The 24220-nt window shown below is 46.7% G+C and overlaps 1 protein-coding gene and 1 pseudogene across 1 annotated transcript; one reads left to right on the plus strand and one right to left on the minus strand.

The window, feature by feature from the left end:
- Window positions 1-275: 275 nt before the first annotated feature.
- On the plus strand, window positions 276-334 carry LOC126074139 (uncharacterized; annotated as a pseudogene).
- A 7401-nt stretch (window positions 335-7735) lies between these two features.
- On the minus strand, window positions 7736-21364 carry THEM5 (thioesterase superfamily member 5). The gene is made up of 7 exons (XM_049880505.1): window positions 21100-21364; window positions 20182-20413; window positions 18605-18806; window positions 12128-12266; window positions 8679-8789; window positions 8238-8362; window positions 7736-7914 (listed from the first exon to the last, which is right to left on the minus strand). The coding sequence occupies exons 2-7, from the start codon at window positions 20302-20304 to the stop codon at window positions 7871-7873; spliced, it is 744 nt and encodes a 247-aa protein (XP_049736462.1). The 5' UTR covers window positions 20305-20413; window positions 21100-21364; the 3' UTR covers window positions 7736-7870.
- Window positions 21365-24220: the final 2856 nt, after the last annotated feature.

A 24220-nucleotide genomic window follows, 5' to 3' on the forward strand; every position in this document is an offset into this window, starting at 1 on the left:
AGAAGTGTAGAGGGGTGTCTTCGTTATCTAGTGCTCCTATAACAGAAGTACCACAAGTGGGTGGCTTTACCACACAGAAATGTGTTTTCTCATAATTTAGGAAGCTAGAAGTCCAAATTCAGGGTGCCCACTCTGGGGGAAGTTCCTTGTCTCTTTCAGCTTTTATTCCCAGGTTCATTGGCGATCATGTGGCATGTATCTTCCCATCCTTTTGTGCTTGCTTGCTTAATCTGCTCTTTTGGATCTCAAAAGAGTTCGATTCAAGACATATCCTAGTGCTCAGTTTGGCAGCACATTTACTAGAATTGGAACGATACAGAGAAGATTAGCATGGTGTGATGGTTAAGATTGTGTGTCAACTTGGCTGGGCCATGATTCTCAGTGTTTTGGGAGTTATATAATGTTGTGATCTCTGTCCTGTTGAAATTGGATATGTGATCACCTCCATGATGGAATCTACTGAGTGGTACCGGCAGGGGTGGGACCTGTGGCAGCTCACCACCCTGTCAGCTTTCATCTCTCCTCCTTCCACCGTCTACTACCTTTCTGGTCACCTTGCAAAGGTTGTTGGATTGTTCTGGATCCAGCAGCTGTCTTTTGTCTGACTTCTGGTTCTTGGGACTTGAGCTAGCAGCTTACCTGTCCATCCTGGGATTCACCAATCTTCACAGCCTGCGAGCAAGAGTCCTGCTCCCTGACCTGCCTATCTTGGGTTCACCAGCCCCTGCAGCTAAGTGACTCAGGAGAAACTTTGTGGTCTTGCCTGCTGACCTTGGGAATTCCTGGATGGCCACAACCTGTGAGCAGGATCCCCACTCTCCAGCCTTCTCATCTTGGGTTCACCAGCTTCTGCGGCTCCGTGAATTGGGAAAGGACTCTATCCTGATCCGAGGGCTTGGGATGTTCCAACCCCTGCAATCGCATGAGCTGTTTCCTTTTTGTAAATCTCTGTATATTTATATGTATTACTGGTTTTGCTTCTCTAGAGAACCCAGCCTAAGACACATGGGCCCTGTGCAAGGATGACAGGCAAAGTCGTGAAGTGTTCCATATTTTTTGTGCACGGCGTGGTGTGTATGGCTTTTTGTATGAGAGACAAACTTGATTTGTAAACTTTCACCTAAAGCACAATAAATAAATTTTAAAAAAAAAGGACACACCCTACACTAATACTACCTCATTAACATAATGAAGAAAACCCATTCTTAAATGGGAATATGGGTTAGGATTAGAACATATTTTCAGGCGACACAATTCAATCCAGAGAAAGAATCCACAGACTGAGTCCTGGGTGCTCCAACATTTAGAGGTTAAGAAGAGGAGGAACTAGCAAAGGAGACTGAGAAGTGGCAGTCAGAGAGGAAGGAGGAAAACCAGGGGAGTGTGGTGTCCCTGAGGTCAAGTAAAGAAAGCATTTCCGAGAGGAGAGAGCCGCTAGCAATACCAGATGGTTACCAGAGGCGAGTTCTGGTAAGATGGAGACTGAGCATGTGAAGTCATTGGTGACCTCGACAAGAGCAGTCTCAGTGTTGTGTGGGATCAGTGTTGTGTGGGGAGGGGGTGCCAAAATCCTGATTGGTGTGGGCTCAAGAAAGAATAGAAGGAGAAAGAGTATAGAGAACTGGGATTGTTAATTTTATCTGTCAACTTGGCTAGGCTGTGGTTCCCAGTGGTTTGGCCAAACACTAGATTAGTTGCTGTTCCGTAATGTAATGTAACTTAATGTAATGTAAGATGACATAATGTAAATCAGTTGAAAGGGAAGTTCCTTAGGGTGTGGCCTGCCTCCAGATTATAAATCAATACTTGGGCAGAACTCACTTTCTCTCTACTCTGCACTCATCCCATCGCCTGAATGACGGATCTTGGGACACAAGCCTGCAGAAATCCCTAGCTTGCTGCCTAACTTGCCAGCCCCCACAACTGTGTCAGCCAATCCCTTGAAGTAAATCTCTTTCTGTCTATACACATATATCTCACTGGTTTTGTTTCTGTAGGGAACCCAGACTAAGATGACAATTCTCTTGAAGAGTTTGCTGAAAGAGTAGGAAAGAAGTAGGGCAGTGGCTGGAGGGGGAAGTGGGATGAAGAGAGAATCTTTAAAATGAGAGAAATAGCATGTTTATATGCTAATAGATCCAATGAAGGGGGGAATTGATAATGCAGAAGAGAGAATGGAGAACTGTTGGCACCAGGTCCTTAATTGGCAAGAAGATCGGGTTTCATGCACAAGAAATAAGTCTAGGGATTGTCCTTTGCCTGGTATGTAGACAGTTCACCCCCAAGTTACTGAAGAGAAGGTAAACGGGCAGAGGCTGGTAAGGGAAGAGATGTGGTGGTGGGAGCTTGTGCTCTTCTGAATGCTTCTCCTTTCTCCACGAAACAGGAAGCAAGTACAGGTAGTCCCCAACTTACCAGGGGGTTCCGTTGCAACGACTCCATCGTAAGTCGGTTCTGACTAAGTTGAATACCTCTTTCTTTTTTTGGTTTTCATTATTATTGCCTTTTGTTATCAGTATCTCTATGAATCTGATCTTTCAACATCTGTGAGTGAACATTTGAGAATGAGAACATCAGCAAGTTACGCACTGCAATGATGTATTAGTACATATTACTAATCATAGGATGTAAAAAAAAAAAAACAACAAACAGATGTTTGTAAGCGTGGTTCTTCATAGCTGGAAGACATCCTAAGTTGGGGACTACCTGTAATCAGCTGAGAGTGACCCTGAGGGAGGAGGTATTGAAGGTTTGAGTAGAGGGGAGCAGGTGCGAACATGGCCTAGGAGAGTAGAAGAGTGAACAGTCTAGGGAAATGCAGGATCATTACTGGGCAGAACTAAGGGCCCACTTTACCATTGCGAGGAGCCGCTGGGTGGCGCAAATTGCTAAGTGCACAACTACTGACCGAAAGGTTGGTGATTCGAGCCTACCTAGAGGCACCTCAGAAGAAAGGCCTGATGGTCTGCTCCTGAAAGTTCACAGCCTTGAAAACCTTACAGAGTGCAGTTCTACTCTGCAACACACGGCGTCGCCATGAGTTAGAATCAACCTCATGACAATTGGTTTGGTTTTCAGTTCACTTAGACTTGTGATGAGGACTTTAAAATGAGACTAGGCAGCATGGCGTGTGTTTTTCTCCAGCCATGTTCAGCTGTGCAACTGTGTATGGGCAAATGGGCTGAGATTTGGATTTAGCCATGATTGTGCTCCCTGTCAGTTCGCTTTTCCTCCTCCTTCTCCTCTTCGGTGTCTTTCTCTTTGTGGATATCAAATTAAGGCGGTATGCCTGAGTGCCTGCCATCGGGGCTATACAGTAGGGGGAGTGAAAATCGACTACGGATAATCCACAGCCTGGTGGTCTTAGGGGCTGGGCAGGAAAATGGTATTTGCTAGATGCCCTGGTGGCGCAGTGGTTAAGAGTTTGGCTGCTAACCAAAAGGTCAACAGTTCAAATCCACCAGCCACTCCTTGGAAACCCGATGGGGCAGTTCTACTCTGTCCTATAGGGTCACTATGCTATTGGTTGGAATCCACTCTATGGCAATGGGGTTTTTTTTTTTTTAGGTGGTCCAACAGAGGGAATTTAACCCAGGGAACTTGTTACAAAGGCCATGGAAGAATCTAAAAAGTAATCAGGATGGTGAGGGAGCTGTCTGGCAGGAACTGTAATCACATAGGAGACACAGCCTTCTGAAGCAGACAGAAGGGGAGAATACTCAGGCTTCTCCCCTTTCCACCTTCCAGTCTGCCACCAGAGCCACTCAAGGTCAGGTAACAAGGGAGACTGGGAAATGCAGTTTGTAGGTGCACCAGCCTCTGCAATGTAAAGCGGAGTAGGGGAAGGGTGGGGGTGGATCCGAGAGCCCCTAGGCAAATGACTGGCACTGGGCAACCACCAGTTGTCTTGATTAAAACAATAAGATATCGACCTAGAAGGAAATTGAAGGTCACCTCATCATTTTACAGATTGGGAAACAGCCCCAGAAAGAAGTGATGTGGCAATCAGTAGCAGAGGTGAGACTGGAACCCAAACCTCTGATATTGTGAAGCATTGTTTCCTCTTGAACCCTCAGAGTTTTCAGATTCCAGAGGAGCAGCTCCCTTGGGTGGGGGTGGGGTGAGGTGGAGACCCACAGTGTTGCCTCCTCAACTCTCCCAACACCATTGCTACCACTCCTTGTGAAGTTCACTGGTGACCCAAAGACCCTGACCTATTTTCTGTTGCTGGTGCCCTAGTGGGGCAGTGATACAGCGCTTGGCTGCTAACCAAAAGCTCAGCAGTTCAAACCCACCAGCTGCTCCTTGGAAACCCTATGGAGCAGTTCTATTCTGTCCCATGGGGTCACTCTGAGTTGGAATCGACTGGACGGCACTGGGTTTGTTTTTTGTTTTGGGTGCCATGGCAGAGGACACTTAGAGGACTGGGTAGTACAGAGTGCTTTCCTGGGCTCAACACATATGGAAGAGACAGACAGGGGGCAGACCTTTCCTCCAGGTAGGTGGGCAACAGCAAGACTTCCTGGGCTTTCAGGCCTTGCTAAGCAATATGTCCTGTGGCCTTGAGTGGTGGCCTCAGGTGGCATGACTTGGCCACCAGTGCTCCCTGCAGCTTCTGGCAGGTGATGATGTTGGTGAAATCTTGTGTCTTGCAGCTCTGGCTCCTTGTCCAGGACCTGCAATGAATGACCTAGCTCTCCCAGGAAGGCCTTAGAGGGACCCTTTTTGAAGGCAGTACCAGCTACTTATAATCCCTGCCTTCTTGAATTGGCTGATCTTGCAGTCACCTTGCTCACTTGTTGATTTCTCTCGGCTTTTGACTCAGGTGTCGGTAGAACATACATCCTCTGCTTCAAGGCAGATTGGCTGCCACATTTGCTTGGTTCTCCTACTGGCCTCCATCGCATCTACCTCTGCAGTAGCTGCATTCCAGATAAATACCCACTTATGGAGATGACTTTGAAAATGTTGGGGTAGCAACTCCTGTTGTTATTCTGCCTTTGTTATTGTTGTTAGGTGCCGTCAAGTCGATTCTGACTCGTGGTGACCCCAGGTGTTACAGAGGAGAACTGGAGATCCATACATAGGGTTTTCAATGGTGCTAATCTTAATGGAAGCAGATTGCCAGGACTTTCTCCTGAGGTGTGGCTGGGTGGCTTTGAACCTCCAACCTTTAGGTTAGCAGCTGAGTGCAAACTGTTTGCACCACCCAGGGACCTTTGTTTTTGCCTAGAAAGCTGCAATATTTGGCCTCCTGTGAAAAGAGAGGCATCTGTCAAGACACCAAAAACCAAAACCACCTGTTGCCGTCAAGTCAATTCTGACTCATAGCGAACCTACAGGACAGAGTAGAACTGCCCCATAGGGTTTTCAAGGAGTGCTGGTGGATTCCAACTGCTGACCTTTTGGTTAAGTGTTATTCCAAACTTAGATCCCTGCCTACCCACCTCACCTTACCCAATCAAGGCTGACACACCCAGCCTAGTGTGGGGCTTTGCCTAAGAGACTCCCACCTCTGGGCATTTCTACCCTCTGACTACTTCTCTTAAACATTGGTCGCAGCAGAGAGGTAGCAGGATGCATTCAACCTATTTTGACATGAAAACTCAAACTCCAAGGTTTTGTTTTTCTTTTTCTCGATTGCATAGGAAGGATGAACTATAAATATTTCTCTTCTTCTCCTGAGAGTGTCTGAATGGAGATTCAGCTCTCCAGCTTGGCTGCTAACCAAAAAGTCGCAGCTGGAATCCATCAGGCACTCCTTGGAAACCCTGTGGGGGCAGTTCTACTCTGTCCTATAGGGTCGCTATGAATCGGAATCGACTTCACGGCAACAGGTTTTTGAGGTTTTTATTGGCCATAAGTAAAGAGCAATCAGTTTTTCAGAATACAGTGATTTAGGCTCTGGGTTTAATAGATTATCAAGGGCAACCGTGGAAGCACAAAAGGAGAAAGGGAGGAGGGGATAGTTGGTGGCTACAGATTTTTCCCTCCCCACCCCAGCCTCCCCATCACTGGTCCTCCTCTCGCCTTCTCCTCACTTTCACTCTGCATAATCCGCTCTCGGGGTTTTATGTCAGTTTTTATATCGAAGACTCACAAATTTCCACTTCCTGCCAGGATTTCTCCCCTAAGCCCCAAACCCCAATATCCAGGTCCTTGCTGGCTCTCCCCATGTGAAATTTCCATGGGCATTTCAAGCTCAGCACATGCAAAACTGAGTTCATAATCTATCCCACCCAAACCTGCTCCTTCTGTATTCCCAATGATGCCACCTGAAACACCCAAGCCAGAAACTCAGAGTCATCCTAGATGGTATCTTTGCGGATCTACTAGATACAATTTGTGGCAAATTGCTGCATTTCCCACATGGCTCATCTTTATGGCTCTGACTCATATGTTATGGATTAAACTGTGTCCCCAAAAATGTGTGTCAACTTTGCTAGGCCATGATTCCCAGTATTGTGTGGTTGCCCATCATTTAGTGATCTGATGTATTTATCCTCTGTGTTGTAAATCCTCTGTGATGTTAATGAGGCAGGATTAGAGGCAGTTGTGTTAATGAGGCAGGATACAATCTACAGGATTCGGCTGTATTTTTGAGTCAAATCTCTTTTGAGCTATAAAAGGGTGAAGCGAGCAGAGAAGACAGGGACTTCCCACCACCAAGAAAGAGTGCCTCCCTTCGACCTGGCGTCCCTGAGCTGAGAAGCTCTTAGACCAGGGGAAGATTGACGGCAAGGACCTTCCCCTAGAGCCAACACAGAGAGAAAACCTTCCCCTGGAGCTGGTGCCCTGAATTCGAACTGCTAGCCTACTGGACTGTGAGAGAATAAATTTCTCTCTGTTAAAGTCATCCACTTGTGGTATTTCTGTTACAGCAGCACTAGGTGTTCCTGCCTTCAGTTTTGCTGACCCCTAACTACTACCAGAGTCATCGTTCCAAAAATCAAAACTTTATGTTGTTCTCCAGCCCAGACCCTTGAAAGGCGCCTTGTTGTTGCCTACAGGACAAAGTTCAAGCTCCATAGCAGGGTTTACGAAGCCTTCCATGGCTTGCCCCTGCCAACCTGCCTACCTGTTATTGTTAGTTGGCTGATTCATGGTGACCCCAGGTACAACAGAACAAAATGCTGCTCAGTCTTGCACCATGGCTGGTTGTAGATAAGACCGTTGGCTGATTTTCAGAAGTAGATCCCCAGGCCTTTCTTCCTAGTCCATCTTAGTCTGGAAGCTCAGCTGAAACCTGTTCAGCATCATAGCAACATGTGAGCGTCTCTTATCTCTCCCTAACTCCTGCCCTACGCTGCACTTGCGGGTCTCCAAAGTCAGTCGCTGACGTCTTTCACTCCTGAGTGCCTTTGCTTTTACTCCTCCTCCTGGAATTTGCTCCCCTCCCCTGCCTGCCTGGTGCACACCACTTAACTTTTCAGAGTCAGTTGGAGCACAACTTCCTCTATAAAGCCTTTCCTGATCTTTCATAAAGTGGACCTCTCCCCTTCCTGTGCCTCCGTTGTACCCATGATAGGTGGGGATGGGAGGAGTGTGATGGAGCACTCTGTGTGGACTGCTCCTGACCCCCCAGTTGCGCATCCTTTCATTGCAGCACCTGGCGCGGGGCAGCTGCTCCATTACTCTCTTCCGTTGGCGCTGAAGGGGAAGCTGGTATGTGGGAGGCCCTGGAAGGATTTGGATTTCCAACTACTGAAGGGTCTTAGGCAGAAAAATGGGGCTGTAAGACTTTATTTACTCAGAGGAAAACGCCCTCCCTCACCTCTCCAGTTGCTTCCTGGGAACCCCGCCTGGTCTGTGGTGGGTCCCAGGAAGCCAGGGTGGTCGGAGGTAGGCTCTCTTGCAGGCAGGGTGACTGTTACTGGGATGACTCCTCTTCCAGCTGTAGCTGAAGGAAAACAGCTGCAAGAGTAAGGTGAGCTGAGTGTCAGGAGCCAGGGCAGGGATGGTAGCAGCTGATGGGGTGCTCTGAGCATTTTGTTCCCGGTAACCCATTATGAGGATCCTGCCCTTGCTGTACAGGCTGGGTGAGCCATATGTAGAAAAAAATCTAAGTTGGGTTCCTCCACATTTTTCCTGTGTCCACAGCTGGTGCCCAATCCCACCCCTAAAATGCTGGGCCCCAGCTTGGGACTGGATCCTTAGCGTTCTTCCTCCATTGCATTTGTTCTGGAGTGGGCCACGGCAGGACAGGGCATGGGGGCGGAGGCTGAGGACCTCTTTACCTGAGGACTTAGCATAAACTGTTTGCTGGTCTCTGCTCTGGGTGACACAGGAGATGTAAATCTTCCGGTCCTCAATCTTTTCCACTTCAATATTCAGTACAGCCAGCGAGCCCACGGGGATCAGACTGGGAGAGGAGCCAGCTTAGCCCATCCCTCATGAGGACCCCGCCCCCACCCCTCCATACTCCATCCCCATCCTTGTGTTCACCCTACCCTGCCTCAAGGTCTCGTAAGTGGCCCTGGGCTCAGGCCCCATCTGCTGGCTCCCAGGGTGCTATGGCAAAAGTTGCATTCTGGCCAAGAACTAGAGGGATTGCTTGGGAGTAGGCTGCGGAAGGAGGGAAGCAGGCAGGGTCCCTGTGCCCAGCTGCCGAGGGTGGCCATCCCCTCAGTGATGAAAACGCTATGACTTTGGCCAGTACCCCAAGGATCCGTACTCACTTTTTGAACCTGATGTTGAGGCTTTGTGTCAACAGCCCCTCTCCAGCCAGGTAGGCAGTTTTAGAGAAGGCCTCATCCATCATGGCTGCCAGGGACCCTCCATGGGCAAACCTGGAGGAGGGGTGGGGAGGAAGGCTGGACTTCGGCCCTGGGCAGAGCCTGAGCCCTCCCTCCATCCTGGAACAACCCCTGGCTTCACTCTTTCTCCAGATTCCTCCAAAAACAGACCTTCAACCTCAGGGCAGCCCAACAGGAAAGACAAAGAACTAGCTCCTGTCTGATCAAACCAGTTAAAACCAGCCGAGCTTTTCTCCTTTTTTGCTTTAGCATGCGTTAGCAACCACTGAGACAATTATTTTATTTTATCAGGAAAAAACCCCACTTTTTTTCTGATAGAGTTAAAAACACTGCTGGCAACAACTGCCATTATTTGGACGGCTGCACTCATACAGGGAACGGAAACCCCCAGAACTTTTTGTCAGAGTCTTCGAAGCATGGCTGTGAGCCATCGCTCAGCTTATCAATCACTAGGACAAGTGCTGGGCCCACATTTTCAAGATAGGTAAATGTGAAATGTAGCTTATAACCTATAAAGTGCCAGCAAGGTGGACACCTGAGCAGTGCTGTCTGCCGAAAGCCCACTTCTGCAGGATACTGGAAACACTGGCTTTATTTAAGGTGTGTAAAATTCTTATCCTCACTTGTATAAGCTGACCCTCGTGCCAAAGCTACTTCATCGTTAGGTACCAGTTCCCATCGAGTCGATTCTGACTCATGGGGACCCCATGTGCATCAGAGTAGAACTCTGCTTCATAGGGTTTTCAATGGCTGTGACCTTTTGGAGGTAGATTGCCAGGCCTTTCTTCTGAGGCACTGCTGGTGGCTTTCAGTTAGCAGCAGAGTGTGTTAACCAGCTGCATCACCAAGGGCCTCCTCCTTGTTAGGTAAATTGGGGAAAATAGAAAGGCACACAACTTTAGAATATAAAAAACACAAAACAGATTTGCCTTTCTGATTTTCAAAAGCCAGATCCTGATTCTCCGTGGACCAGGGCAGACATCCGTGCTGCACTACTGCGAATCACCCTCCTGTGCCTGCTGCAATGGGCTCCCTGGACCCTTGCCTTCTCCCTCTCTTTGGTGGAAAGAGCAGGGGGCCATGGAACCGAACCAACCTGGCTTGACTCTTCACGCTACCTCTGTGATCTTGAGCAAATTTCCAAGTGCAGTGGTTAATGTTATGCGTCAACATGGCTAGGCCATCGTTCTCAGTATTATGTAATTACCCTCCATTTTGCAATCTGACGTAAGGGAAGTTTCCTTGGGGCTGTGGCCTGCATCCGACATATGTGGACATTCTGGCAAAGCTCGCTTGCTTTCTCTGGATCCTACACCCAACTTGTCATCCTGTGACCTCCAGCTCTTGGGGTGTGAGCCAGCAGCCTGCCAACCTGACCTGCTGATCTTGGGATTCGCCAGTTCCCACAACCCTGTGCGCCAGCAGCCCTCCGTCTGACCTGTCAATTTGAGTTCATCAGCCCTTGTCACCACGTCAGTTAGCAGAAGCCTCCAGCCTTCCACCTGACCCATGGATTTGGGACTTGCCAGCCCCTACAACTGCATGAGCCATTTATTTGAAATAAATCTCTTTCTCTCTCTAAATATATATATATATATATATATATATATATACATGTCACTGGTTTTGCTCCTCTAGAGAAACCAGCCTAGGACTCTAACCTTTCTGAGCATTCATTTTTCCATTATGAATTGTGAATAAAAATAATACCTACATCATCAGAGTGAATGATGACATGTTTGCAAAGCCTCATGCGTACTTTGAACGCCCCCCTCTCTACCCCCCAAATTGCTTGAAAGAAGGAAAAAGGAGCAAACCCCAGGCCTGCTTATCCCTCGTTGTCCTCATTAGCCAGGCAGGGGAGCCATTGGCAGGTTTGTGGATTCTGCAGGGTGACCCCTGGCCGGCCAGTCACATTACCCCCACATTGCCTAGGGGCTGGGTGGATCCTGCTGTCTTCTCTGGACCCCACTCAGTCCACTGACTGGGCCTGGCCTCAATGTTGGATGGTCCTCTTCTGCCCACCTCCACAAACCCCTAAATAAATCAGACGCACTTCACCCCCATCTCTGTCTCTTTGGAATTTGCCTCTTCAGAAACGAGGGGACCTGTGGCCTGAGTAGGGGTGTCTGCAGCTCTAGTTTGGAGAAGAGTGTCCCGTGGAGGATGCCTTTGGCATGGCTGAGGCAGTCTGAATTCATGGCCAGCAGAGGTGCTTACATCTATTTTGTTGTTGTTGTTGTTTGTTGGTGTTGAGTTGATTCTGACTCATGGCACTCTCTTGTGTGCAGAGTAGAGCTGTGTGCTTTGGAGTCTTCACGGCTGTGACCTTCCAGAAGCAGATCACCAGGCCTGTCTCCTGAGGCACTTCTGGGTAGATTCGAATCACCAACCTTTTGGCTAGTTTGCACCACCCAGGGATTCTGTTTAACTGCAACTGAGCTCCTCTGAGGCCTTGGGATCCTAACGCTGCTCCTGCTCCCTCCTTCTCCCTCCCCCTTGCAGGAACTCAGGCACCAGCCACAGCCCCTGGGGATTGTCTGGAGCAGGAACAGGGATGGAGAGGAAGACAGACAACCACAGACTTGGACTCAGTGGTCCAGTTCCCTTAGGCAAGAGGCCCAGGGCCAGCCTGATTTCTTTTGTGGTTGTGCCATATCCACTCTGGGTTCCTTCCTAGGTCTATTCCAAGTGTGGAGGCAGCAGAGTAAAGTGGAGGGAGCAATGGACTTGGAGTCCTAACTACTGGATCTGTGTCCTGGGTCTGACCTTGACTGCCTGTGCTACCTTGGGCAAGTTGCCTCACCTCTGTGTGCCTCAGTTTCCTCATAGGTAAAATATGAGGTTTGGATAGATGGTCTTTGATGTCTATATTGTGCTTTACAGTTCTTGAGCTTGTATACATACATAGGCCCATAATATCACATCTCTCAGCCACCCTGGTAGGTAGATATTATTGCCCCAGGTTTCAGGTAAAGAGACTGAAGTTCAGAGATTAAGCTTGCCTGGGGTCCCAATGCCAGCAGTGCCAGAGCAGGATTGGAAGCTGGGCTCTTGAGTCCAGATCTTGCTCTCTCCCAAGTGTACCACATCATTTTCAAAGTGGCCTCTAAGGACCCTTCTTGCTGGAAGATTCTGAGACCTCAATAAGGAGGCTTTCCCTTATTTGCACAATGCGGACTGGTGCAGATGATCAGGGATGTCCCACTGAGGCCTAACATTGTGAGACTGAAGCCAGTGTGGCCCCACCCCCTGCCCGGATCCTTAGAGAGGGGTGCAGACTCCAAGGCTTGATGAGTACTCACCCACCCTGCTGAGCAAAGCTCAGAAGGCCACCAAGGATGCCCACTTGGCCCTGCCTGTGACCTTACCCTGGGGCTCCTTCCAGGTAGGGGCCTGGTTGGAAAAGACAGACGGACTTTTTCTGGGACGGGTGGAAAAAGATGACATACTCATATCCTTGTCCTTCCACTTGGATGCACCTGGTGAAGATGCGCCAGTCATTTTCATCTAGGGAGAGATGGTCAGTTTATCAGCTGGAGAAGGGAGGGTGTGGGGGGTGCAGGGCCTTGTCAGGATGCAGGGCTGGCCATTTGTGTAGAAAAGCCCACCAAAGTTTTGATTTTTTCCCCAAGACAACTACAACAACTATGTCAATCCTTTTTTGGAAATACCAAATTGTTAAAAAAAAAAATTTTTTTTTCCGGTGCCTGCATCTGCTGTAAACTCTCAGGTACTGTTCCATCCATTACTGGGCAGGAGGGCCACATATACTGGTGAGAGAGACAAGAAAACACTAACACACACATACACACACACTGTAAAATGGTGTGGCAGAGGCGTCTGTCTGCCTCTGATTTCACAAGGGGGAAGGAGAATCAAGATCGACATCCCAAGGCTGAATCCTAAGAGGTGGAGTTCAGACGCCTCCACCATGCTGTTTTTACAGCTGGCGTCAGGAACAGGATAGTGGCAATGCCTCCAGACTCATGGGAGCATGGGATTTAGAGTGAGAAAGAACGAATGCGCTTGGGAAATGAAACTTTTGATTCTTGGGTGGTTATTCTGGTTGTTGTTATCTGTAACCTCTGAAAGTACAGTAAGAGATGTTGTGCTATACAGCTGAGGGAAGAAAAGCAGCATCTGCAATGGTTGGGGCAAGGGCCAGGTTGATTAATCAAAATGATTGATAGAAGGCCAGGGTCTACTGGTTCCACCCAGCCAGAGGCCTGAGGTCATATGCATATGAATGGAAGATAGTCAAGGGTTGGAGAAGATGAAACTGGAATGTTTTTAGAAAGGGTTATGTGCTTATTTGAATGTACTATGGATATTGAATATTCCTCCTACCTAGTGTCGTAAAGCAAGCCTAACTGTATGATAGAAATGAATATTGGGTGTTATAGATGATGGAGAGAATGTAACTCCACCTTCAGCCAATACTTGATTAACCTAGCCCCAGTGCCGTCGAGTCGATTCCGACTCATGGCAACCCTATAGGACAGAGTAGAATTGCTCCATAGAGTTTCCAAGGAGCATCTGGCAGATTCGAACTGTTGACTCTTTGGTTAGCAGCCGTAGCACTTAACCACTACGCCACCAGGGTTTCCATACTTGATTGGATATGGTAAAAGGGGAACTAGAATTTGCCCAAAAGAAACACAGGCTGTTAGTTTGAATGCAGTAGCCCTGTGTATAGAGCCTTAGGTTAAAAAAGTTAAGCCCCAACCAGGAATTTTGCATTTGAAAAGCCATGCAGACCTACCCAGGACTGCTGAGGGATTGTAAGATTTGCATTTGAAGGAAGGACCTGCAGGAAAAAAAAAAAAATGACTGTTTTGTTTTTTGAATTTTGAGCAAGCAAACAGTTTGCCTTTGGGTGTATTGAGGCAGGAAAAGTCAGTTCCCATCAGTAGAACCCCCTTCCAGGATTAGAAGTTAAAGGGAGCCAACCAGTAAACAGTCTGGTATGACCACCTCAGGTGACAACCTAGGTCCACTCAATGAGTGGAAGTGGAGAAAGCGCAACAATGAAGAGACAGGCTGAGCTTGGGCATGTTCCATTGGCAGCAGTTGACCTAGTCCATGGCGGCTAGGGATGAGAGAGAGGCAAAGGGCTCGTTGGTTAGAAGTGCAGGGAGTTGTGTAGACTCCTGAGCTTATGGGTGGTGCCCATTGACCTAGTCCATAAGGGCTAGGGATAAGAGAAAGAGAGAAGGCATTGACTGATCTGAAGTGCCAGGAAGTGAGTGTAAACTCCTGAGCCTATGGCTGGTACCCAACTCACTGTGATCCAGCTTGAATGGCTAGTGAAAAGCTGACCAGAACCTGACTGAAGAGACAGATGTTTGACACTGTGAGTTGGTGTAGATTGCTGAAATCTGATGGCTTGCTCTGGACTAGACTTTGCTCATGGAATCAGGTGCTCAAAGTTCCAACCAGAACAGAAGATTCTTCAGATAAAGGAACATGCTTGTCTCCTCAGTGTACTGATTTGATAGGAACAAGCAGTTTAGAAATTGGCTATCTAAAATGGGGGGGAAGTAAAGCTCAGAAGGCCACCAAGAGTGTTAGCTTGAGCGAAAGGCCCCATCTTCCTTGCAGAGGGTTGGGAACCCTTATGGATGACTGGGAACAGGGATCCTTAAGGGCAAAAGAAAGGAAGGGAAGGAATTGGGGCTAATGATTACAATTGTCCTGTTTGAAAAACCTGTTAGAATCCCTGGTTGGTGCAAATGGTTAACACATACAGCGCTAACAGGAAGGTGGGAGGTTAGAGTGCACCCAGTGGCTTGCTTACATGTTTTTGTGAGTGTGCTTACATTAAATGAGGGGGACAAGGGAGGATCCCCACTGAACTGATGGGTCTGGGAAAGAGAGGGTGGGGGGAGCTGCTGACAGGACTATATGATTCATTTGTGAATGTTGATTGTTAACAGGGTTAATTTCGATTGTAAAAATTATAACTGTAGCAGCTCTAACTGTGAAAGAGTGGATTGAAGGCGAGGCACTGCAGGACTGGGATACAGTGGCCAAAACTAAAGTCCCTTAAAAATTTCGCTATGCACAAAACGTTACTAACAATGCAGAAGAGAAACTAGGTAACTGGGAGCTCCTAAAAATCAAACATTTATGCTCATCCAAAGACTTCACCAAAAGAGTAAAAAGATTACCTACAGACAGGGAAAAAGTTTTTAGCTATGCCATTTCTGATCAGCACCTGATCTCTAAAATCTACATGATACTGCAAAAACTCAACTACAAAAGACAAATAACCCAACTAAAAAATGGGCAAAGGATATGAACAGGCACTTCACTAAAGAAGACATTCAGGTAGCTAACAGATAAATGAGGAAATGCTCACGATCATTAGCCACCAGAGAAATGCAAATCAAGACTACAATGAGATAGCACCTTACCTCAATAAGGGTGGCATTAATCCAAAAACCACAAAATAATAAATGTTGGAGAGATTGGAACACTTATACACTGCTGGTGGGAATGTAAAATGGTACAACCACTTTGGAAATCGATTTGGTGCTTCCTTAAAAAGCTAGAAATAGAACTATCTTACGATTGAGCAATCCCACTCCTTGGAATAAATCCTAGAGAAATAAGAGCCTTTACATGAACAGATATATGCACATCCATGTTCATTGCAGCACTGTTTACAATAGCAAAAAGATGGAAGCAACCAAGGTGTCTATCAATGGATGAATGGATAAGTAAATTATGGTATATTCACACAATGGAATACTACGCATCAATAAAAAACAATGATGAATCCGTGAAACATTTCATAACGTGGAGGAATCTGGAAGGCATTATGCCAAGTGAAATTAGTCAGTTGCAAAAGGGCAAATATTGTATAAGACCACTAGTATAAGAACTGGAGAAAGAGTTTAAACAGCGAAGAAAATATTCTTTGATGGTTGCAAGAGAGGGGAGTGGGGGAGGGAGAGGGGTTTTCACTAATTAGATAGTAGATAAGAACTATTTCAGGTGAAGGGAAAGACAACACACAATACAGGAGAGGTCAACACAAGTGGAGTAAACCGAAAGCAAAGAAGTTTCCTGAATAAAATGAATGCTTTGAAGGTGAGCATAACAGGGGCAGGGGTTTGGGGACTACGGTTTCAGGGAACATCTAAGTCAATTGTCATAATAAAAGCCGTTAAGAAAACATTCTGCATCCCACTTTGCAGAACGGCGTCTGGGGTCTTAAACGCTAGGAAGAGGCCATCTAAGATGCGTCCATTTGTCTCAACCCACCTGGAGCAAAGGAGAATGAAGGACACCTAAGATACAAGGTAATTATGAGCCCAAGAGACAGAAAGGGCCACGTAAAGCAGAGACTACATCAGCCTGAGACCAGAAGAACTAGATGGTGCCCGGCTACAACTAAAGACTGCCCTGACAGGGAACACAATGGAGAGCCCCTGTTGGAGCAGGAGAGCAGTGGGATGCAGACCCCAAATTCTTGGTAAAAAGATCAGACTGAGACTAGAAGGACCCCAAAGGTCATGGTCCCCAGACCTTCTGTTAGCTCAAGAGAGGAACCATTCCCAAAGCCAACTCTTCAGACAGGGATTGGACTGGAGTATGGGATAGAAAATGATACTGGTGAAGAATGAGCTCCTTGGTCAAGTAGACACATGAGACCATGTGGGCAGCTCCCGTCTGGAGAAGAGATGAGAGGGCAGAGGGGGGCAGAAGCTGGCCGAATGGATATGAAAATAGAGAGTGGAGGGAAGGACTGTGCTGTCTCATTATAGGGTAAACAACTAGGAGTATATAGCAAGGTATATGTAAGTTTTTACATTAGAGACTGACTTGGTTTGTAAACTTTCACTTAAAGAACAATAAAAATTAAAAAAAACTTTTTTCCCTATGCTCATACCTAGAGAGGCTCAGAGCAAGGGAATAATCTTCTCTCAGTTAAATTTTACCAGAGGCCAGAAAGGGTGAAGCCAAGATGACTTTTGAAGAACCTGACCTGCAGCAGACCTGAATGGCTGGTATCTGAGTAACCTCACCCTGAGGACTCTTTGCCCTACTGAAGGTCTGATTGTTAATGACTGTTTTGGACTGGTAAGATGATTGGGAGTAGAAAGTTAATCATTCAAATATGAAAGGGCCAATGGCTAGAAGATCCGGGGGATGGCCTGCAGTGCAGTTAATTACTTAATATGGCCCTTCTAGCCATAGGCTTTGTGACTCACACACAAAGATTGAGTGGAAGTGTGCAAAGGAGATATATGGAACTATATGGAATCCTAAAGAAGTGATTGGTCAGTTTGCCATCCTGCTAGGCTTAAAATGAGCCATCCTGGAGGTAGGAGGAGAGGATCTCACCACCACCAAGAAAGAAGAATCAGGAGTGGAGCTCATCCTTTAGACTCGGGATCCCTGTGCTGAGAAGTTCTTAGAGGCAGGAGCCTGAGAATGAGAGCTGTAACACCGAAGACAGTGAAAGGTGAAGCAGTGGCAGAGAAATGGCGGCAGCAGAGGCAGGAGACAGCAGGAGACTATGGCAGGAGATAGCACAGCAGGCTTCCAGGCCCAGTGAGTGAGAAAGCTGAGTGCCTTTGGGCAGGAGGTTTGCTGGTGGAGTAGGGTGTCTCCAGATACTCGGTGGAGTTGGTTTGCTGACCCACAGAGCCAGAGCAGAGTGCTTTTGGGCTGAGGTTTACTGGCAGAGTGGGGTGCCTCGGAGTACTCATCTGCAGAGCTAGAAGTTCTGTAACAGTGACAGAGCAGGGCAGAGGCTGAGGGCCAAGAGAGGCGTGTCTGCGGGCTCAGCTAAGAAGAGGCTGTCCTGATGGAAGAACTGCATGCCGAGTGTTCCTGAACCTGCATCATAACCTGTTACTTCCCTAATAAACCCCTTAATTGTGAGTATTGTGAGTTCTGCATGGCCATTGCAATGGATTATCAAACCCAGTAGAGAAGCAGCGAGTGTCATGGGAGGGATGGTTGGTGTGGGAATTGGTAAAAAAAGCTGAAGAGAGGAGGTATGTCTGACCTCTGCGCCAGAGGAATCAGCCTTGGCTATTGATTGTGATTCTCCTTTTGCTTTGTGAAGTTAGAGGAGGTCAGATGGCCTCCAAAAAAGCAAGACACCAAACCCAGTGCCATCGAGTCAATTCCAACTCATCGTGACCCGATAGGACGGGGTAGAACTGCCCCACAGAGTTTCCAAGGAGCACCTGGCAGATTCGAACTGCCGACCCTTTGGTTAGCAGCCATAGCACTTAACCACTATGCCACCAGGGTTTCCTCCACACACCATTTTTACCTGCAGACACACGCAAAGAAAGATAAAGGTGGAAACTCTATCAATGTGGCCCAGTGGGTATTTCCAGAGTGCCACTCTGGGCCTAGTGGAGCCTGGATGGTGTGAGAGGCCTGCAGTGGTCAAGGAGGTCCAAAGGCTTTTATGGGCTTGGGGAGGAGGACTTGGGATGAGGTTTGAAAGTAAAGGAAGAAAAACTGGTGAGGCTTCAGCACAGCAAGGATCTGAGCTGGTTTTCCTGTGAGGACACACATGCCTGGGAGCAAAGGCAGGGTCCTCTAAGGTGTGTTCTCCTGAGATGAGAGATGGGGAACTGGAGACCCAATAGAACACTCTCTCATCTGCCTGTGGGGTGGAGCTAGACAGAGGGTAGAATTTGCAGGCTGAGAACTGGAAGGGAGCTTGTGTTTTTCCTTCCAGAGTCTGAACACAGGGTGGCTCTGCTGGGGAGGGAGGAGCGGAACCTACTGGGCGAGGGGCTAGGCAGCATCCTGTTGACCAGTGGGCTGGGGCATATATGTGTGTTGATGGGCACTCTCAGGCTGGGCCTTACCCGAGGTGACTGCCGACCCCAACGGAAGCTTGAGCCCCTGGATGTGTTCTCTGTTGGACTTGAAGGAGGGCATCTTGATCCAGCCGCTGGCCTTGGTCTTCTCCAGAAATTCTTGATACATGCTTAGCATGTCTGGACACCAGCTAGCATTGGGGAGGGCATAGTCCTTCAAGTCTGTCTTCTTCTTACAGAATCTTGAGACCTGGGCAAGAAAATCAGGTGGACTAGGCGGATTCCTGGGAGGTGGGGGGACCCCCAAGCAGAGTCTGTTTCTGGGTTCTCGGGACCCCAGAATGTTAGCTTGAGGGAAAGTTTCCATCTTCCTTGCAGAGGGTTGGGAACCCTTGTGGGTGACTGGGCACAGGGATCCTCGAGGGCAAAAGAAGGGAAGAGAAGGAACTGGGGCTAAAGATTACAATTGTCCTGTTTGAAAAACCTGTTAGAGTCCCTGGTTGGTGCAAACAGTTAATGCATTCAGTGCTAACCAGAAAGTTGGAGGTTAGAGTCCACCCAAAGGTACCTCAGAAGAAAGACCTGGCAATCTGCTTCCAAACAATCAGCCATTGAAAACCCCATGGAGCACAGTTCTACCCTGACACATATGAAATTAACCCAGTGGCAACCGGTGGTAGTAGCACCTCTTTGAGGCAGAGAACTGCCTTATTAATTCCACTATGCACATAGGAAGGAGTTCTGGTGGCACAGGGGTTAAGCACTTGGCTGCTAACCGAAAAGTTGGCAGTTTGAACCCACCAGCCACTTTGTGGGAGAAAGGTGTGGCAGTCTGCTTCTGTAAAGATTTACAGCCTGAGAAATCTTACAGGGCAGTTCTCTGTCCTATAGGGGCGCCAGAAGTCAGGATTGACTCGTCAGCAACAGGCTTGTTTTTTTTTGTTTACGCAGATGGGGAAACTGAGAAAATTATGGCTAAGGCTGCCAAACTTGCAAGTGTGAGAGCAGACCATCAGGCAGGAGCCCATTCTGAGACTGTCTACCTTGGGGGTGGACCACAGTAGGTGAGGGTTACTGTTACAACTCCCTCGCCTTGGGAGGGAGTTGTAACTCTGGCTCTGTCCACAGCTGTGGGCCTGCCTGGGCAGGACCGCTCCTTTAAATATGTTCTTTTCCTTCCCAGACATGTGGTGTCACCACTGGGAGCAGGGACAGCATACCCCTGGGGGACAAGGGGGGCTTCTGTGCCATCGACTCCACATGTGCCAGCCACAACTGTGGGCTGTGAGTGAGTCACTTGCCAACACCACAGAGAGGAAACTCATCCAAATTCTGCCCCTGGGAGGCCTCTGTCTAGGGACAACTCAATTGCAGCAACCAGAGTCCCAGAGGGGGAAAGTGACTTATTGGTGGCCACACAAAACTCAGACCAGAACTAAAGTGTCCTGGTGGGTTTAGTCTTGAATCTGGGCCGCCCAGGCTTCCCTTTGCCAAATCAAGTAGCTCCCCAACACGCTGCCCACCCACCTGGCCACGCATGGGGAAGAGGAGATTTGGGGTATTCCTTAAGCCCTTGGCTCCCAGGAGAAGGAGCACCCATCTGGCTGACCTAGGAACTCACTCACCAGGGCATCTGTGGAGGATCCAAAAGCTGAGGCAGGGTTGAGCCTGGGCAGGGTGCAGGGGGCACCGAGGAGGGTTCTGCAGTGGCCAAGTCTTGCTGCTACCTGGAAGCTTCTCCTCATCATGGCTGAGTCTGAGGAGGCAGCAAGGTGAGTGCTGTGGGACTGTCAGCACACCCAACCTCCCAAACCAGCTTCTCCTGTCAGAAGGCTTTCTTTCATCATCAAGTTTTCTCTGGGGAGAGATTACATTTATCATTAGGGCAAGGCTGGGCTGGTTTGATACAACACCCACTGTCTTAATTATCTAGTGCAGCTATAACAGAAATACCATAAATGGGTGGGGTTTTTAAAAAATTGTGCTTTAAGTGAGAGTTTACAAATCAAGTCAGTCTCTCATACAAAAATTTGTATACACCTTGCTATATACTCCTAGTTGCTCTCCCCCTAATGAGATAGCACACTCCTCTCCACCCTGTATTCCCCGTGTCCACTCAGCCAGCTTCTGTCCCCCTTTGCCTTCTCATCTCTCCTCCAGATGGGAGCCGCCCACATAGTTTCATGCGTCTACTTGAGCCATGAAGTTCACTCCTCACCAGTATCGTTGTCTATCTTATAGTCCAGGCCAATCCCTGTACAGAGAGTTGGTTTCGGGAATAGTTCTAATCTTGGGCTATCAAAGGGTCCGGGGATCATGACCGTCAGGGTCCCTCCAGTCTCGATCTGACCATCAAGCCTGGGCTTTTTATGAGAATTTAAGATCTGCAGCCCACTGGTCTCCTGCTCCTTCAGGGATTCTCTGTTGTGCTCCCTGTCGGAGCAGTGATCAGTGGTAGCCAGGCATCATCTAGTTCTTTGGGTCTCAGGCTAATGGAGTCCCTGGCTTATGTGGCCATTTCTGTCTCTTGGGCTCATATTTACCTTGTATCTTTGGTGGTCTTCATTCTCCTTTGCTCCAGGTGGGTTGAGACCAATTGATGCATCTTAGATGGCCCCTTGCTAGAGTTTAAGACCACAGACGCTTCTCAGCAAAGTGGAATGCAGGCCGTTTTCTTAATACATTTTGTTATGCCAATTGACCTAGATGTCCCCTGAAACCATGGTCCCCCTGCTACTCTGGCCTTCGAAGCTTTTGGTTGTATTGAGGAAATTTCTTTGCTTTTGGTTTAGTCCAGTTGTATTGACTGTTCCTGTCGTATGTGTTGCCCTTTCCTTCACCTAAAAAAATTTTTGTCTACTATCTACTTAGAGAATATCCCTCTCCCTCCCTTCCCACCCTCGTAACCATCAAAGCATATCTTCTTCTGTGTTTAAACTTTATCTGGAGTTAGTATAAAAGTGGTCTCATACAATATTTGTCCTTTTGCAATTGACTAATTTCACTCAGGATAATGCCTTCCAGATTCCTCCATGTAATGAGATGTTTGACAGATTCATCGTTCTTAATTGTTGCATAGTATTCCATTGTGTGAATATACCATAATTTATCCATTCATCAGTTAATAGGCACCTTGGTTGCTTCCAACTTTTTGCTATTGTAAACAGTGCTGCAATGAACATGGGTGTGCATATATCTATTCTTGTGAAGGCTCGTATTTCTTTAGGGTATATTCCAAGGAGTGGAATTGCTAGGTCGACGATGGTTCCATTTCTAACTTTTTAAGGAAGCATCAAATTGATTTCCAAAGTGGCTGTACCATTTTACATACCCACCAGCAGTGTATAAGTGTTTCAGTCCCTCCACAACCAATCCAGCATTTATTATTTTGTGTTTTTTGGATTAATGCCAGCCTTTTGTTGGGGTGAGATGGAATCTCACTGTAGTTTTGATTTGCATTTCTCTGATAGCTAGTGATCATGAGCATTTCCTCACGTATCTGTTAGCAGCCTGAATGTCTTCTTTGGTAAAGTGCCTGTTCATATCCTTTACCCATTTTTTAATTGGGTTATTTGTCTTTTTGTTGTCAAGTTTTTGCAGTATTATGTAGATTTTAGAGATCAGACTCCGATCGGAAATGTCATAGCTAAAAACTTTTTCCCAATCTGTAGGTAATCTTTACTCTTTTGGTGAAGTCTTTGGATGAGCATAGATGTTTGACTTTTAGGAGCTCCCAGTTTTCTAATTTCTTTTCTGGTATTTGTACAATATTAGTAACATTTCGTATACTGTTTATGCCATGTATTAGAGGTCCTGGTGTTGTCCCTATTTTTTCTTCCATGATGTTTACAATTTTAGATTTTATATTTAGGTCTTTGATCCATTTTGATCTCATTTTTGTGCATGGTGTGAGGTATGGGTCTTGTTTCTTTTTTTTTGCAGATGGATATCCAGTTATGCCAGCACCGTTTGTTGAAGAGACTGTCTTTTCCCCATTTAACAGACTTTCGGCCTTTGTCAAATATCAGCTGCTCATATGTGGATAGATTTATGTCTGGATTCTCAAATCTGTTCCATTAGTCTATGTGTGTCTGTTGTTGTACCAGTACCAGGCTGTTTTGACTACTGTTGCGGTATAATACGTTCTAAAATCAGGTAGTGTGAGGCCTCCTATTTTGTTCTTCTTTTTCAGTAATGCTTTACTTATCGGGGGCCGCTTTTCCTTCCATGTGAAGTTGGAGATTTGTTTCTCCATCTCATTAAAAAATGTCACTGGTATTTGGATCAGGATTGCATTGTACCTGTAGATCGCTTTAGGCAGAATAGACATTTTTACAATGTTGAGTCTTCCTATCCATGAGCAAGGTATGTTTTTCCACTTATGTAGGTCTCTTTTGGTTTCTTGCAGTAGTGTTTTATAGTTTTCTTTGTATAGGTCTTTTACTTCTCTGGTTAGATTTATTTCTAAGTATTTTATCCTGTTAAGGGCCATTGTAAATGGTATTGATTTCTTAATTTCCTCGTCCACGTTCGCTTTGTTGGTGTAGAGGAATCCAACTGATTTATGTATGTTTTTTTATCTTGTATCCTGATACCCTGCTAAACTCTTCTATTAGTTTTAGTAGTTTTCTTGAGGATTCTTTAGGTTTTTCTGTCGTCTGCAAACAGAGATACCTGTACTTCTTTGCCAGTTTGGATGCCCTTTATTTCTTTATCTAGCCTAAGAGTCTGGCTAGAACCTCAAGCACAATGTTGAATAAGAGTGGTGATAAAGGGCATCCTTGTCTGGTTCCAGTTCTCAAGGGGAATGCTTTCAGTCTCTCTCCATTTAGGATGATGTTGGCTGTTGGCTTTGTATAAATGCCCTTTATTATGTTGGGGAATTTTCCTTCTATTCCTATTTTGCTGAGAGTTTTTATCATGAGTGGGTGTTGAACTTTGTCAAATGCCTTTTCTGCGTCAATTGATAATGTCATGTGGTTTTTGTCTTTTGTTCTATTTATGTGATGGATTACATTGATTGTTTTTCTAATGTTGAACCATCCCTGCATACCTGGTATGAATATCACTTGGTTGTGGTGAATTATGTTTTTGATATGTTGTTGAATTCTATTGGCTAGAATTTTGTTGAGGATTTTTGCGTCTAAGTTCATGAGGGATATGGTCTATAATTTTCTTTTTTTTGTGTGTGGTGTCTTTACCTGGTTTTGGTATGTCATTCAGGCTTCATAGAATGAATTTGGGAGTATTCTGTCCTTCTCTATCCTCTGAAATACCTTTAGTAGTAGTGGTGTTAACTCTTCTCTGCACATTTGGTAGAACTCTCCACTGGAGCCGTCAGGGCCAGGGATTTTCTTTGTTGGGAGTTCATTAATTACCTTTTCAATCTCTTCTTTTTATGGGTTTATTTAGCTGTTCTGTCTCTGTGTTAGTTCAGGTAGGTCATGTGTTTCTAGAAATTTGTCAATTTTTTCCTCTAGGTTTTCAAATTTTTAGAGTACAATTTTTCATAGTATTCTGTTATGATTCTTTTAATTTCAGGGGGGCCTGTTGTGATATCGTCTATCTCATTTCTTATTTGGGTTATTTGCTTCGTCTCCTGTTTTTCTTTTGTCAGTCTGGCCAGTGGTTTATCGATTTTGTTAATCTTTTCAAAGAATCAGC

This window comes from Elephas maximus, chromosome 3 (genome assembly GCF_024166365.1).
Source record: "Elephas maximus indicus isolate mEleMax1 chromosome 3, mEleMax1 primary haplotype, whole genome shotgun sequence".
NCBI lineage: Eukaryota > Metazoa > Chordata > Mammalia > Proboscidea > Elephantidae > Elephas > Elephas maximus.